This window comes from Phocoena sinus, chromosome 16 (assembly GCF_008692025.1).
Source record: "Phocoena sinus isolate mPhoSin1 chromosome 16, mPhoSin1.pri, whole genome shotgun sequence".
In the NCBI taxonomy this organism is placed as follows: Eukaryota; Metazoa; Chordata; class Mammalia; order Artiodactyla; family Phocoenidae; genus Phocoena; species Phocoena sinus.
In genome coordinates, this window is record NC_045778.1 from 23,657,738 (window position 1) to 23,673,774 (window position 16,037).

Sequence of the window (16,037 nt, forward strand, 5' to 3'; positions counted from 1 at the left end):
CCCACGAAACCATGACCTGGGGACCAGCCTGGCACCTGAGCTGAGACCCACTTGCCAAGTTGGATTCGATTTTCCCCAAGGACCTCTGTGCTTTGGCCATTGATGTCAGCCCCCTCATAGTGTCAGTGGGGAAAGGGAGGCTCAGAGAGGTGAATGACTTTCCCACAGTCACACACGAAGTCGTGGCTGAACGCCATCCGGTGCCAGCCTTGTTCTAAGCCCCACTGCTTCTGTCTTAATAAAGGGACTTCACACTGAAGCTGCCTTCCTCTTGACACTTCTTCTGTGTCCTTTGATCCTATGCCCCGAGTGCCCCCACTTGCCAAGTGCTCATCCTCGGGGTCACAGCCCATGAACCAGGGGGAAGGGTAGGAACACAGTTCTTCCTCCATCCAGGCTGTGACTAGACTCCAAACCCATGCTCACGCTTCCCAAATGTGCCTGTGGAAGGCCAGGAAAAGCATGTGGCATAAGAGATATGTACGTAGGTCTGTTTTGTTCACTGCTGTATCACCAGTGCCTAGAGCGGTGCCCAGGACAGAGCAGGTGCTCAGGCAATGCTTGCCGAGTGAATGAATGAAGGACTATAATTGCTGCATGGGGATTAGAAGGGTCACCGAACAATCCTAGCTCTGCCTTGTGTGGGCTGTGTGACTTTAGGCAAGTAGCAACCTCTCTGTGACTCATAAGCTTACAGGGGCTTAGAGCACGTTGGTGTCTGCTGCCGGGCGAGGCAGCCCTTGGCGTTGACGGCTCTATCGCAGTTGCGCCAGAAGCAGAACAGCTCTGGGATTCTGAGACTCAGGCCCAGGTCCCTCAAATATTTAATGTCTGGTCTTTGCTCTTGTGCTTTATTACTTTAAAATAACAGCAACGCGTAGCTCCTGTCCTTCCCCGCCACCAAAGCCTCTGAGCTTGTATCACTCTGCACTGTTTAATGTCTCTCTCTGTTCTGCTGAATTAGCCTGTCCCCTTAGCCATCAGACACCTGTGTGCCCAGATGAGCTAGCTGCCCCTTCTCTGACTCTCAGGAAGAACTCGCCATCTTCCTGGCTGGTGATAAGTGGGCTGTGGAAAGCCAGGGTAATGGAGGGGCGGGGCGGCCCATAGTCTGTGCCTCAAGGGTGCTCACCTTCAGGCCAGCCAAGTAACCCAGGAGTCCAGAGCAGCCTAAAACATGGAGGGGGCCTGGGGGTCTCCCTGGCGGTCAGTCTCCCTGGGGGTCTCCCTGGAGCAAGGAGAGGGAAGCCTCAGATTGGGGCTTAGTAAAAGGCTTTTTGATAAAACTGTGATGGCGGTGGAGGGAACGTGAATTCTGAGTCAGACAGACTTGGGTTCAAACCCTTGTTCTGCTACCTCCCAGCTATGTGATCTTGGGTAGGTTATTTTACCCCTCTGAGCCTCAGTTTTCTCATCTGTGTAGTGGGCATGCTAACCTCTCTCTCTGGGGCTATAGTGAGAAGTCGATGACAGAGAATGAATGAAAACCATTGAGTTCTAACTGAATGCTAGTTTCTTTCCCCCAAGCACTTCATGCCATCTACGCTGAGTGGACGGAGCTGTAGGAGAGAGAGGATATGAAGAGGGCCTGCGGGCTCTGGAGACAGAGACAGTTCCTTTATCCGGACAAGGGTGTTCTGATGAACGTGAGGGCGTCGGCCAGTGCAGGGCAGGCTTGGAGAGAGGGGGCCGCCGCACATCTCACTGCGGAGTACGCGGGGCCCAGGACCACAAAATAACCCCCAAACAAAGTTGGCTCCCCTGAGGTCAGACCAAGCTCAGGACCCCAGGGCATTAGAGGGAAGGAGCCTGACTGAAGACAGGAGAGCGGGGAGGGGAGGGGAAACCTAAGACAAATGAGATTATCCCCAGGAATCAAGGCACTTAACTGGCCTGTCTGATCCCAGAGGGGAAACAAATGAGATTGCAGGCTCCAAGGCCAGCCCAGGCTCTATGGGGCTCATCTCAGGGGAGAGGGGGAAGGCAGCAGCCCCTGGCTCCGGCAGAGACCAAGGCCAGGAGGCCCAGGGCCATGGGGCGGGGTGAGTGGTTATTCTCAGAAAGACCTGGCAACAACCCACGGCCTGTAATCTGGGGTTGGGGGCCTACCGTCTGCTACTCCTTGCTCAGCCACTCACCCATACACAGCTCTGTCTCAAGCAGCTGTCTCCCAGCCAGGACCCCTGCTCCTCTCTCTGTAAAATGAGAAGGGTTTTTTTTTGGTTCTCATTCCGCTGTAATTAGTCCTTGTTTCTGAGCTCACCTGTAGACTCTAAGTCTGATTCTCTCCCTCCTAACTGCCCTGAGCCTCATAAGAGCAGACTGCTAGATCCTTGGGCCCTGGTTGGGAAAGGACAGTAGATGACGGCTGATGTGAAGTCCTTTTAGGTCACAGATTGCAAAAGGTTTGCTCTCACATGCCTTTGAGGATTGATTAGTAGTGGCTGTATGGAACCCAGTGTTGTGAAGGATTCTGAAGTTGAATATAGACTCAACAGGAAAGGGAGCTGTGATTGATTAGTAATGTTTGCTTGGGTAGGGGTACGAATGGACCAGCTCCTCGGTCCCAAGAGATGAGTGATAGTTAACCATGGAGGGGCGGGAAGATTTGCCAAGCGTGTCCAGAACATCAGCCTCTACCTTCAAGGGGAGATGCCCGCTCCCTGCTGTGCAGAGGTACAGACAACAAATCAGGGAGATATTTATGACAGAGGTAGCATCTGAGGCATGCATTTAAGGGTGACCAGGATTTGAGAGGCAGTGAGAGGAGGAAGGGACTTGCAGGCTGCAGGAGCAGCAGCAGCACTGGTATAGGAACAGGCGGGGCCCCAGCATGATTGAGGGACGACAGCAGGGCTTTGGGCTGAGCCCAGAGGGTGTGGTGGAAACGTGACCCTGACCGGCCAGGGGGTTAAGGACAGGTTGGGAGGAGCACTGGCCATTCAGTAAGGACTTCTGTTTTAATTCTGTGTGAACTGTGGGAGGTGTCTAAGTAGGGTGTGGCACAATCAAAGGTTTGCCTTAAGAAGATGATCCTGTAAGGAGGAAGCACGGTGTATTCTCCTTACCCTTTATGCATTCTGTAGCACCCTCCCTGGGTTTGGGGAACATAGCTTCCATCCTTCCCCAATCCAAAACATAAAAATGAGATAAAAGGCCGTGCAGCCTGCCACTGCCTTTCCTGAGTTTCTGGCCCAGCCCTGGTCTAGGAGGTAAAGACTCTCAGCTCCCCATGAGTGCATGACATGCCAATCCCAGGCCTCACCCATCAGGGCAAATAACAATAATAACAGTAACAGTCATCTCAGCAATCAGCATGGGCCCAGCAAGGCTGCACAGGAGGCTATGATTGTCCACCGTTGCCTGGAAGACGGATGTGGCCTGCTGCTGAGGAGCTGAGGCCACTGTGGTGGATGCGTCACCAGCCCTGTGCCTCCCAGGGAGGGGCATTCGAAGCCTGCTGAGCAGATCCCCACTCCCACCGGGGCCCCTGGCCTCCAGAACAGGGTTCACTGCCCGAGGATGGGGTACTTGGGCCCTAGGATAGGGTTCACTGCCAGGGATGGGGTACATGGCCCCCAAGATGGGGTACACTGCCCAGAATGGGGTACTCGACCCCATGATGGAGTACATGGCCCCAGGATGGGGTACCTAGCTGCCAGGAAAGAGTACTTGGCCCCAGGATAATGTGCATTGCCCCTGATGACCCCCAGGGTAGAGGTCATGGCCTCGGGATGATGTACAGGGCTGTTCCTGAGAGAATGGACCACAAGCCAGGGCCCCAAAATGATTCCACCTGCATCCAAACCCAGGTGCTTCTGGTCTGGACATTGGTAGGTTTTGATTATCTGTGCTTTTTCCTGTCCATAGTGTACATAATTAAGAGTTAGCTTGCTGTACTGTCTCCTCTTGTCGTGGCTCAGAGATCTTCATGACTTTGAGGGGGGCTATCTTCTCCCGACACCCCTAGGCAGTTGGCAGCATTCATTTATTTACCCAACGACTATTTACTGAGTGCCTTCAGGATGCCAGCCCATGGTAGGCTTAGGGATACATCAGGGAACACGACAGGCCAGGCTGCTGCCCCCGTGGAGCTAACACAAGTGTGTTTGTGTGGCAGATAGGGGGTTGCAGCAGGCAGTCAGCAATTCAAGTGAGTAAACGAGATCATTTCAGAGGAGGGAGGGGCTGGGAAGGCAGTGACTTGGGATGTGAGGACACAGTGACGAGACATCTCTTTAGACAGACTCTACCTATATGATGGAGTATTGGAGGAAAGCCTCTCCGAGAAGGTAGCTCATGGCCTGACAGGTGAATAATGAGTAGCACGTAGTGACCTAGGGTTGGAATATTCCTGGCAGAAGACACAACCAGGGCCAAGGCCCTGAGGCAGCCACAGAGTGTTCAGGATCAGAAAGAAGACCACGGCAGAGGGGGGTAAGCCCGGGGACCCCTTTGTGAGACGCAGTGGGAGGATTCTCTCAGGTCAGGTCACTGGGGTCGTAGATGTGATCTGGTGTAAGTTTTGTTTTTTAAATCTTTAAATTGTGGTAAAATACACATAACCTAAAATTTACCATCTTAAGCATTTTTAAGTGTAGAGAGTGTTAAGTGCATCCACACTCTTGGGCAGCCACTCCCCAGAATTCTTTTCATCCTGTAGAACTAATACTGAGCCCGTTAAACAACAACTCCCACCCTCCCTCTCCACAGCCCCTGGCACCCTCCCTTCTACATTCTGTCTCTATGAATTTGACCCTTCTAGGGACATCACGTAAGTGAAATAATACCAGTGTTTGTCTTTCTGTAACTGGCTTATCAGCATACACTGAGCACAGTGTCCTCAAGTTTCATCCATGTTGTAGCATGTGTCAGAATTTCCTTCCTTTTAAGGCTAAATAATTTCCATTGGCTGTAGATGCCACATTCTTGTTTATTCATTTTTCCATCGATGGACACTTGAGTTGCTTCCACCTTTTGGCCATTGTGACTAATGCTGCTATGAACATAGGTGTACAGTGATTTAAGTTCTTTAAAGTTCCACTTTCTACCCATGAGGCCAGGCTGGGCCCTGAGCTGGGTTGGGTTGGCACAGGGTGGAGGGGCCAGCCTCTCTGGGTTACCTGTCCGCTGCGGGTGGGGGAGGCCAAGAGCAGAGAGTCCTCCGGCAGCACTAACTGAGCCGAGAGCCCTACAACCGAGCCTTTAAATCATCCTGGGTCCAGAGGAGCTTTTCTCTGCATCTAAAATGTGAGCCGTAAACCAGGCTGACTTACAGGCAGTACCCACTGGTCCAGTTTGTTTATGGCCAGCATCCTTTCTGATTGGTTGGTGCCTGTACTGTGGCCATTGTTAACTAGTTGAATATCACCCTGCTCTAAACCAGTCTCAGGCTGTGTGTCAGAGTCTCTCGCAGGGAGAATGGGAGCTGCTGTTTAAACGTTTAAACTCTGGGGTCCTCCCCGCCAATCGAGGCAGCAGGGCTTGGGGATCTGTATTGTAACAAGCACACTGGGTGATTCTGATACCATAGTCTTAGGAGGTCTTACGAAGCAGAAGCAGGCCTTGTGATGAGGACTCAAGTGGAAATTGTTTATGGGGAGGAGATTCCAGGAAACACAGGTCGGGGAGGGAGGCATGAGACTGGGAAAGAAAGGAAGCCATAAAGGTGCTTCATTAACCAAGTCACCTCTGTGGGTAAGTGAAGATGAGTCCCACAGGGGACCTCCAAGAGCCAGTGTGGAACACGGCCTGTGAGTTACCCCCCTGAGAGGTGAGGGAGCTGGGGCATTTAACTACCAACTCTTTATCTGCCATCTTCCATCTCTCATTCATTGAGTGCTGCTACCAGGGGCATTAGTTCGCTGGCACTATTGGCTTGTCCTGTGTATGGGTAGAGCAGTCTCTGATGGCCAGAACCCTTCAGGCCTGGCAGCTGGAGGTCGGGCTGGTGTGTGTGACAATGCTATGTGCTAAGGCGTAGCGGGCAGGGTACCAATAGCATCGGCTATGGAGGGCTGCCGGGCTCCCATCTCTCTACCATACAGGGAGTGCTCAGCCCTGTGAAACATTGATTATCCTTCTTACCACTGAAAAGAACTCCAGGCCTCATTCATTGTTGGCAGAAATTTAAATGGTGTGATTACTACGAAAAACAATTTGGTGGTTCCTCATAAGGTTTAACAAACATAGAGTTTCTATATGACCCAGCAATTCCACTCCTAGGTATATACGCCCTCTCCCCCAAACTGAAAACAGGTGTTCAAACAAAAACTTGTCCACAGGTATTCATAGCATTATTATTCACAATAGCCAAAAGGGGGAAACAACCCAAATGTCCATCAGCTGATGATATGGGTAAATAAAATATAGCATACCCATACAATGGAATCCTACTCAGTCATAAAAAGGAATTAAATACTAATACATGTTACAAATAGATGATCCTTGAAAACATTATGCTGAGTAAAAAAAAAAAAGCTAGCACTTACCATATGATTCTATTTATATGAAATGTCCAGAACAGGCAAATTTGTAGAGATAGACAGTGGATTAGCAGCTGCCAGGGGCTGAGGAAAGAGGGAATGGGGAGGAATGCTAATGGGTATGGGTTTCCTTTTGGGGTGATGAAAGTGTTCTGGAAACAGTGGTGATGCTTACAACACATTGTGAATGTACCACATGCCACTGAATTGATTAAAATGATACAATTTATGTTATATATATTTTCCCGCAATTAAAAAAATTTAAAAAGAGCTCTAGGTATTGCACAGCCTGAGTTGCAGGGTATACTGTTTCGCAGGTGGGAAACAAACCCAGAGTGTGGTGTGTGTACCCCAGGATCCCACAGCCGGGTTGGTTCTCCTGAGGGGCTGCTTCTGGGGACACTGGGCAGAGGTTGGGCCCCACAGCTTGGCTTCATTCCTGTCTGAATGGTGCACACAGAGGTTGCTTGAAGCCTCCCTGATGGGGAAATGAGCTGCTTGTCCTGGAGAAGCCAAAGCCAGGCCCAGCTTCTACAGCAGGACAGTTGGGGGGGGGGGGGCAGGTATGTGCCCAGTGGGAAAATTGCGGGGCGTCTTGTCTTAAATATAAGATTAAATTGGCACCTTTAATTAGTACACTTAGAAAAGGTCACTAGCAATTACCTGGGACACAAAGAAGGCGTGAGCAGGCAAGAGCCCGTGAGGAAGCTGAAAAGGACCATTTTGAGCAGCACATCATTGAGGGGAAAATGGATAAAAGTCCAGGAAATTACAGGGTGGGTGACAGCAGCTGATGGCCCCATCCCTGTCCTGCCCAGCGCTCCCCTTCTTGGGAGAGCCTGAACATCGAGCCTGAGAGAGCCATTTGGGATACAGGACCAAGTTGTATGACCTTGGCTGGAGGGTCGGTGTGGCCCTTCCGGAATCCCATCGGCCAGCTGGGAGCTTGGCCCCATATTCTCCACCTGGACTGGGCCCTGAAGGAGGTTGGCAGGTGAGGTTTCCAGTCCAAGGGGCCGCCGTGGACTCATTGCTCTACTGGGGACAAGCAAGGCCCCCCACGGGCCTCAGTTTCCTCATGTGCAATCTCCCCAAGCCTTGGGAAGTAGCTCAGTGTTCCTCAGACTTTGCCACTAAAGGACCCCTGAGGGTATCAGAAAGGAACTGTGTGTCCCCGACAGTCAGGGGGAGGCTGGAAATTCTTTCACAGTTTTAGGTTGTGTCTTTAAAAATGAATTGAGGGCTTCCCTGGTGGCGCAGTGGTTGAGAGTCCGCCTGCCGATGCAGGGGACACGGGTTTGTGCCCCGGTCCGGGAAGATCCCACATGCCGCGGAGCGGCTGGGCCCGTGAGCCGTGGCCGCTGGGCCTGCGCGTCCGGAGCCTGTGCTCCGCAACGGGAGAGGCCACAACAGTGAGAGGCCCGCGTACCGCAAAAAAAAAAAAAGAATATTATATTGTACCCCCATTATATTCCCATTTGTTTTAGAATAAAATAGTTTCATGTCACTGAGCGACACAGATGCTTTGAGAAGATGTGCTTGGTTTATCTATGACTTCACGTACCTCCTCCTTCCTCATCTAGGAAAGAGCACTGTACTGGGAGTCTCGAAACTTGTGTTTGAGTCCTGACGCTGTTGCTCACCATTGTACCTCGGGCAGATTACTAAATGCCTTCAGTTTCTCCATCTTTAAAATGGGAAGTTTGGGCTCCCCAAAAGGTCTCTGTTCCATGATTTCAGTCCTCCTTCTCCTGCTTCTCACCTCGTCTCATCACCATGGATGCTGCCATGTCCTACTCTGCTGTGTGACCTTGGAGAGGCTACTTTGCCTTTCTGAGCCTCAACTTCCTAATCTGCATAATGGGTAGAATAATGACTACCAAACAGAGTTGCTGAGAGGATTTAATGAGAGAACCCATGTGAATGGGCTAGCACCATGTCTGGCATATCATAAGAGCCTAATGATTGCCCAGTATCTTCCTTTCCTAAGTATTGGGCTTCCACTTAGGGCCTGATAGGGTCATGTCCATGGAAGTCCTGAATCTTGAGTTCACATATCAAGTGTTGAGATTTGTAAGGTTGTGGAAACAAATGTGGGCACTGGGCCAGAATGCCTGGGCTTTGAAGTCCAGCTCTTCCCTTTGCTAATTGTGTGGGCATGGTAAATTACTTAATCACTTTGTTACCTTATCTCCCCACAAGTGGGGAGAATAACAGGAAGGACTGAATTAGGGAGTACACAGAAATCCTTTAGCCCAGTGTCTGAAATGTGGCTAGTGCTCCAAAATGTTAGCTCTTGTCATGTTAGAATTGTCTTTTAAAAGTTGACTTAGAAAAGCTCATCGAGGGCTTCCCTGGTGGTGCAGTGGTTGAGAGTCCGCCTGCCGATGCAGGGGACACGGGTTCGTGCCCCAGTCCGGGAAGATCCCACATGCCGCGGAGCGGCTGGGCTCCTGAGCCATGGCCGCTGCGCCTGCGCGTCCGGAGCCTGTGCTCCGCAACGGGAGAGCCACAACAGTGAGAGGCCCACGTACCGCAAAAAAATAAATAAATAAATAAAATAAAAGCTCATCGATATTCTCTTCTAGATAAAATTCCCAGAGTTTAGAATCCTTCCTTCCTTAGCTATTAATAGACCATCAGAGCTATTCAGTAAATACGAGAGTCAGTATGTGGGAAAGAAAGAGTGTCTGTCTCATTTTATAGGGTAAATTGAGGCTTTAAAAGAAGTGATCTGCCAAAGGCCATGGTTCTAACCTAACTACTCCTTGAGAATCAGACGGAGACTATAGACCCTCTCTGCAGAAAATGGCGCACTGTGTACTCAGAACATTTTGCACAGTTCCTGGCAGTTTAAGGACCTCTTGAAGCTAAGGTGACCGGCTGATCCAGTTGTCTGGGATGTCCTGGTTTTAGCACATATCCTGGGAAATGCCTCAGTCCTAGACAAACCAGGATGGTTGATCGCCCTACCTGAAGCCTACCTTGTGAGGGTTGCTGTGAACCCCAGGAGAAGATGACCTACTCTAGGACTTCTTAGGCAGGGCTGTAGGCCAGGCATCCTGATGCCCAGGGTGGTCTCTGGCCAGGGCTTTGTTTCTTGGTGAAGGCAATACCATAGTCCTCTGATTGAGGACAGGAGCTAGACTTTGTCACCCAGCTCTAGACTGGAGCTCCCTGAGGGTGCTCCAAATCTTCCTAACCTCTGTGTACTCTAGTGGTTACCATAAGGCCAGCACCTAATCACTGTTGAATGAATGCCAGGTTTTGTAAAATTTTCTGAATTAGAAAATATTGCTTTGTACTTTTCCTTTTCTATTGTGAGATTTAAATATATTGAATGTACCACAGGTTTGTTTGTTGTTTTTAAATCTATCTGCCTAAAAAAAAAAATCTATCTGACTGTTCATGGACACTTTTTTTTTTTTTTTTTGGTTTCCAGTTTTAGGCTATTATGAATAAAGCTTCCATGAACATTATTGTACCAGGAAAAAAAAAAAAGAAAATATTGATTCCATTTGCAAAAGACAGAAATCCAACTCAACTTACTTAGGCAAAACCAAAAAAAAAAAAAAAAAAAAAGAAAAAGAAAGAGGAGGGTGATTTATTAGCTCATACAGCTGAGCAGTCCAGAGGATGGAGCTAATTGCTCATTTCAGGTATCGGTTGGCTGCAGACCCTCAAACCGTCAGGAATCTCTCTCCATGTACCATTTGGCTCTGTTTTCCTGCTTGTTGGCCTCAACCTCAGGCAGGCTCTTCCTCTGGTGCCAAAGATGGCTGCCAGCAGGACCAATTTAGCGACCCCAGTGGAAGGAGAGCGACTCTTTCCCAGTTCCAGCAGACTTCCAGCAGAAGTCCCGGGGTTGGCTTTGATTGTCTAGTTTGGGTCACATGCTCATCCCTGAACCAATCACTGTGACCAGGGAGATGGAGTGCTCTGAGTGGCTAGGGCTAAGTACTGTGCCCATCTTGGAATCTAAGAATTGAAGGGTTGGGAGCTTGCACTCATCTGAGCCACTTGGAGGACTCCTCTAAATTAAGAAAAGAGGACAGGCAGAAGTCACAGAACGCGGTGAATGACAGTTCCCTATTACACACTGTGACAAGTGACCAGGATGGAGGCAGGGAGCCCGGGACACAGCCAGAGATGCACAGGGGTCTGCGGTAGTCAGTGACCTGCTGGTGGTCTGTTGAGCGGCTGCTCCCCACAGCCACCTGAGTAAGGTGCTGAAGAATGGATTAACCTCCCGTCTTTGCCCTCTGCTCTCTCCTGCGGGTACTTCAGGTTCCTCTGTGACCCAGTTGCTGGCCCGAGACATGGACAACGACCCCCTGGTGTTCGGCGTGTCTGGGGAGGAGGCCTCCCGCATCTTTGCCGTGGAGCCTGACACGGGCGTGGTGTGGCTCCGGCAGCCGCTGGACAGAGAGGTATGACCCGCCGTGACCTCTGCCCCTGGCCTTCCCTAGGGAGGCAGAAGCACACACTGGGGGAGGATGGCTCGTCGTCTTCTGACCCTGAAGCAGCATCTTCCTGCCTGAATGGTGTCCCTCTTCCAAGGCCAGTGCTGACGTCTGGACTTGGGGTTAGAATAGGGTGGTTTGGGGTGTCTCCAAGTAAGGGGCAACACTGGATAGGCAAAAGGGACAGTGACCTCGGGTTCATCCCCTGTAGAACAGCGGCTCCACGGAGTGTGCACGTCTACACCCCCCAACAGATGTTTCCCCAAAGGACGTTTTCCCGAGACACAGGTAGCCCTTAGCACGTTAAGGTAAGAGTTTGAACAAAACCCCAACCCCTGCTTTCTCCTCACATTGAAGTGGCCCCAGAGGTGATTTGCTGAAGATCACACAGCCATTTAGAGACAGAGCCCAGATTAGAACAAGATTCCTGACTCCTAATCTACTGCTCTTTTATGGGAAGGATCCATATTCTGAACCTACTTCCCCAACCCAGAAGGCAATGCTTATTCTTTAGGGAAGCCTTCAGTTATCCAGTCCCCGACCAGCTCCTGGGGCAATGCTGGCGGGTCTCCAGCACCAAGTAGGGCTCCGGACTCAGGACCTCAGCTCTCCTCTCTAACTCTGACCTCCTCCCTCCCTCCGTTTTCTTTCAGACCAAGTCTGAGTTCGTGGTGGAGTTCTCTGTCAGCGACCACCAGGGGGTGAGTGTCCCCTAAGGCCCCTGCTTCCCTGGGAGGCGGGGTTCCTGAGCCCTTGGGTAGAAAGAGGCTGGAGGCTGATGCTAGCTCCCCACTCTTGTCTTGCCAGGTGATCACGCGGAAGGTGAACATCCAGGTCGGGGACGTGAATGACAACGCACCCACATTTCATAATCAGCCCTACAGTGTCCGCATCCCTGAGGTAGGGGCCCCCAGGGTCACACTTGAGGGACATTGGGGGCCTGCTGCTCTGGGGCCCCCGGGGAGGAGGCTGATGCTGGAAAAAGGGCATTTCCAGCTCCTCTCCGGCCCACACCTCAGCCCAGCACCAGCTCTGGTCAGGTTGGTGACTGAGCCAGCGCCTCTGAGGGGGCCTGTCTGCTGGCTGCGGGAGCCTTGTGCCTGAGAGAGGGCCTGCCTTGGATGAGCCCTCCCAACTCCAGCCGGAGTCAGGGACAGGACAGCGGTTGGGAGGGGCAGGTTGCACGTTTTTTCCATCTACAGCCAGTGTGGGCCTTGGGCAGGTACGTTGGCAGGCCTAACCCCAGGCCTCCCAGCTTTGGCTAGAGCAGGTCCCCCAGGATACAAAGTGCATGCAGTACCTGGAAGGGGCTTTCTTTCTTGAACCCTGCGCTGTCTTGCTGGCCTTCGGCTGGTTGTCTTTGTAACTCAGTGTATTTGCACGAGTGCGTGTGGGTAAAACCACGCCATTGCTGGTAATTGAGAAGTGCACATCCTTGCATTACGAACAGTTCGTTAATAAGCTGGCTGCTGGCTCCCGATGGCCCCAGCGTTCTCATTGCTTACTGTCCCTCTCCCTGGTGGCTGATGGCAGTCTTCTGGCCTGACAGCGATTCAAAGACCTTGAAGGTGGAGGGTAAAGAGCTTCTAACTGGGTGTCCCTCAGGCCTGCACTCGGGGCTCTAGGTTGGGTGGCAGCAGTAAAGGTTTGGGATGGGAATGATGGGAGATGGAATCCACTGGGGAGAGGCAGCCTGGCACCATGGCATTGGAGTTCTAGCCCCTTTATGTTATAGGTCATCGGATCAGGAAACTGAAAGAGGTTTAGAAAATATCTATTCAGTTTATAGATGAGAAAAGTGAGGCTCAGTGTGGGAGAGTGACTTGCCCAAGGGCACACAGCTTTGACTTTGAGCCTCCTGACTCCCAGGGCAGCTTCAGATTCCTCAGGGATGAAGAAACCTGATCTCATGCCTCTAAGTTCCGGTTGCTGACCCTCCTTGCTCAGCTGTGAGCCAAGGGTCCTGTGCTTGTGCCAGACAGAGTGAAGTAGGACAGATGTGCAGGTGGGACACACCAGAGGTACTCATGCCCTTCCCCTGATGGGGTGGGACATAGGGAGAGAGAGCCTGCCGTCCCAAGCATGGGGACACGGTGCCCTGAGCTGTGGCCGGTGTGCCCAGGACTGCAGCTTGGCTCCAGGCCCCCGCTCATTTGGAAGTCTCTCTAATTTAATGGTCTCTACGTGCCAGCCTGCACTCTAGTCCCGGGCTCAGAAACCAAGGGCACAGCTCGGAGTTAATGAGCCTTGCACCCATTGCTCAACTGCCATCCTGGCAGGCATGGCTGCCCTCTGCCTTCCCTCACGGGGGGCAGCAGACAGCAGCAATAGCAAGGGGATGAGGGGTCACATCTCTGCTTCCCAGCCCTTGGGCCAGGGCCAGCCTTTTCCTCTCTCCCTTGCCAGGAGAAGATGTGACCTCCAATACCACCCTGTTGGAATCCCCCAGGATTCTCCAAAGGCCTCTGCCTCCAAGGAGAGAGCCTCTTCAGTCATTCATTTATTTAACAAATATTTACTGAGTGTCTGCTGTGGGCTTGGTGCTGTGCCAGGCTCTCACTGCACAGAGACCTGGGAGGCCAGAGGAATATATAATGAGGGGAGCCAGAACCAGAGGCCAGAGACCCCAGGCCTAGCCCCTGCTCTGCTCGCACATTGCTGGGTCCATTTGGGCATGTCACTTAACCTCTCTGGGCCATGGTCCTCCTTATCTAATAAAAGCAGAGGACAGGTGGGATAAAATGGCCTGCCTCCTGCCCATCTGATGCGGAGAGGGTAGGCCAAGAGGGGCCGGCTGGAAGGACACACAGTCCTTGGAAGAAGGCCTGTGTGGTTTACTCGCTTGCACGTAAACCTCCCTATCAGGTCACTTCGGTAGCCTGATACTCGATGCCCTGCTCAGGGCTGCTCCGTGTGGCCAGTGGGGATGTGGTGTCAGCTGGATGGAGGCCTGGCCCCTCCTGACCCGAGGTGGCTTGGCACTGACCAGCCCTGGCCTGGGCTGGTCACCTGAGCTAGAGCTTAGCTGCCTGGCTCAAGCCCCAGCTGGAGTACCAGGGAAGAGTCTGCTGGTCCTGGCCCAGAATTCAGGCAGGGGTCTCCTGCTGACATTGAAGTCACCCTGGAAACCCCAGGCCCTTGCCCTTGAGAAGCCCGATTCAGTGAAAGAGGCCCTATGGATGTGAATAGGATGAGAATGCAAACCAGAGAGACAGGGGTCACTGCAGACCCTGTGAGGCATCAGTCTTGAGGGGCTGCCAGAATGATCAGAGAAATCTCAACAGGCTTCCAGGAGGAGGTGGGTTTCCAGGAGAAGCTCGCCAAGGTGAGCAGCGGAGCTCCTGTGTCGTATGGTGGGAAGAGGGAGACTGGAGGTCAAGACATCTGGGTTCTAGTCCTGATTGTGCCAGCAACTGGCTGGGTGAGACTTCAGACCTGTCACTGCCCCTCTGCTGGCTTCAACTCCAACAGCTGTTAAACTGGGGTGTTGGGCCAGGCCCCTTCCAGGACTGACATGCCGTGATCTGAGGAGGCATCCCAGCAGGAGTGGCTCCTTTCTTATCCTCCAGTGCTTCATTATTCCTTGAGGGCTGACAAAGACCTCCAGTGGCTGCCTCCATCCACTCAGCTCCTCTTTTGGTCATCCTAGCCACCTGCACACCATCCCTAAGCTTCCCAACTTCCACTCCCCCCAGCCCTAGGGGCCCTGATATTGTTTGGGTCTGTTGTGTCCAAAACCCATGGATAGGCGTGGGGAATAAGTTACAGGGAGGTAAATCTAGGTCTACATATGGAAGAACTTTCTAACGAGACCCACCCCACAATCTACTCTCCTGTCCTGCTGAGGATGTACTGAGCTCGCCATCCCTGAAGTTATACAAGCAGAAGCAGGAGAACCCCGTGTTTCAGAAGCCATCTAGTACTGAATGTCGGAGAGGTGATGAATCAGAGGCTCCCAAACATACCCCATCAGAATTTCCTGGGGGACTGTTGGGAGGCATATTCCCGGGCCCCTGCAATTCTTTTCTTTTTAAAAATTAATTAATTAATTTATTTGGCTGCGTTGGGTCTTCGTTGCTGCGTGCAGGCTTTCTCTAGATGCGGCGAGTGGGGGCTACTCTTAGTTGCGGTGCACGGGCTTCTCATTGCGGTGGCTTCTCTTGTTGCGGAGCACGGGCTCTAGGCACACAGGCTCAGTAGTTGTGGCACGCAGGCTCTAGAGCGCAGGCTCAGTAGTTGTGGTGCACGGCTTAGTTGCTCTGCGGCATGTAGGATCTTCCTGGAGCAGGACTCAAACCCGTGTCCCCTGCATTGGCAGGCGGATTCTTAACCACTGAGCCACCATGGAAGTCCGCCCCTGCAATTCTGAATCAGTAGTTGGGGGACAGCTGGCCCAGGAAGCTGCATTTTTAACTCCATGGTGACAGCAAGCCCTGGAGGATAATATCTGTGGCCCTTCTCCATCAGAGGGTTTCTGAGAGGTGCTGGGGTAGCCCATCTTTGAGGGGAACTTTCAGCCTGTCAACAGCTGCCTAGAGACATCACCCACGGGGACCCACGTCCTCAGGCCTGGAATAGGAGCAGATGGGAGGCGGGTCAAGACCAGGCACTGCCCCTTTCCTGGGAGAAGCTCACCTACCCCCTGCCCACCCAGTCCTGCCCCCTCTCCCTCTGAAAGCCCCTGCCTAAGCCGGACAGGTGTGTTTTGGTTTGTTTGTTCTTGGTGCCCCTCCTGCCCACCCTCTCCCCTCACTAAGCTGTTCTACATGTAATTATCCATTTTATCAGGGTGAAAGGCCCTGCAATTCACTTGTCGAAGCCCTAACGAGGCAGAGGCAGCGTGGATGCTTTCAAGTCCGTAAAGAAAAGGGAAATCCTGCTAGAATTGGCAACTTAATTCACCAAGCCAGCCTTGACAGACCTCATTAAGCCCCTGTGTATTCATTTCAGGCTAATGGCTGTCATGCTGACTGCTGTTTGATTTGCTGTAATAGACTTTTACGGCGTTCCAATTTGCTCAAACGTGTTTGCCTGTGTCTGTGCCCAGCGACGCTGCTCCAGCACCTCTGTTGGCGGTGCGTGCCCACCT

The 16,037-nt window shown here is 52.1% G+C and overlaps 1 protein-coding gene across 1 annotated transcript in view; it reads left to right on the forward strand.

Annotated features, from left to right (window-relative positions):
* Positions 1 to 16,037, forward strand: part of LOC116741928 (cadherin-23-like) — a 334,451-nt gene that overhangs the window by 90,981 nt on the left and 227,433 nt on the right. Inside the window, exons 4-6 of the mRNA XM_032609100.1 lie at positions 10,773 to 10,915; positions 11,602 to 11,649; positions 11,756 to 11,848. Coding sequence (XP_032464991.1) covers positions 10,773 to 10,915; positions 11,602 to 11,649; positions 11,756 to 11,848 — 284 coding nt within the window. The remainder of the gene's footprint in view (positions 1 to 10,772; positions 10,916 to 11,601; positions 11,650 to 11,755; positions 11,849 to 16,037) is intronic.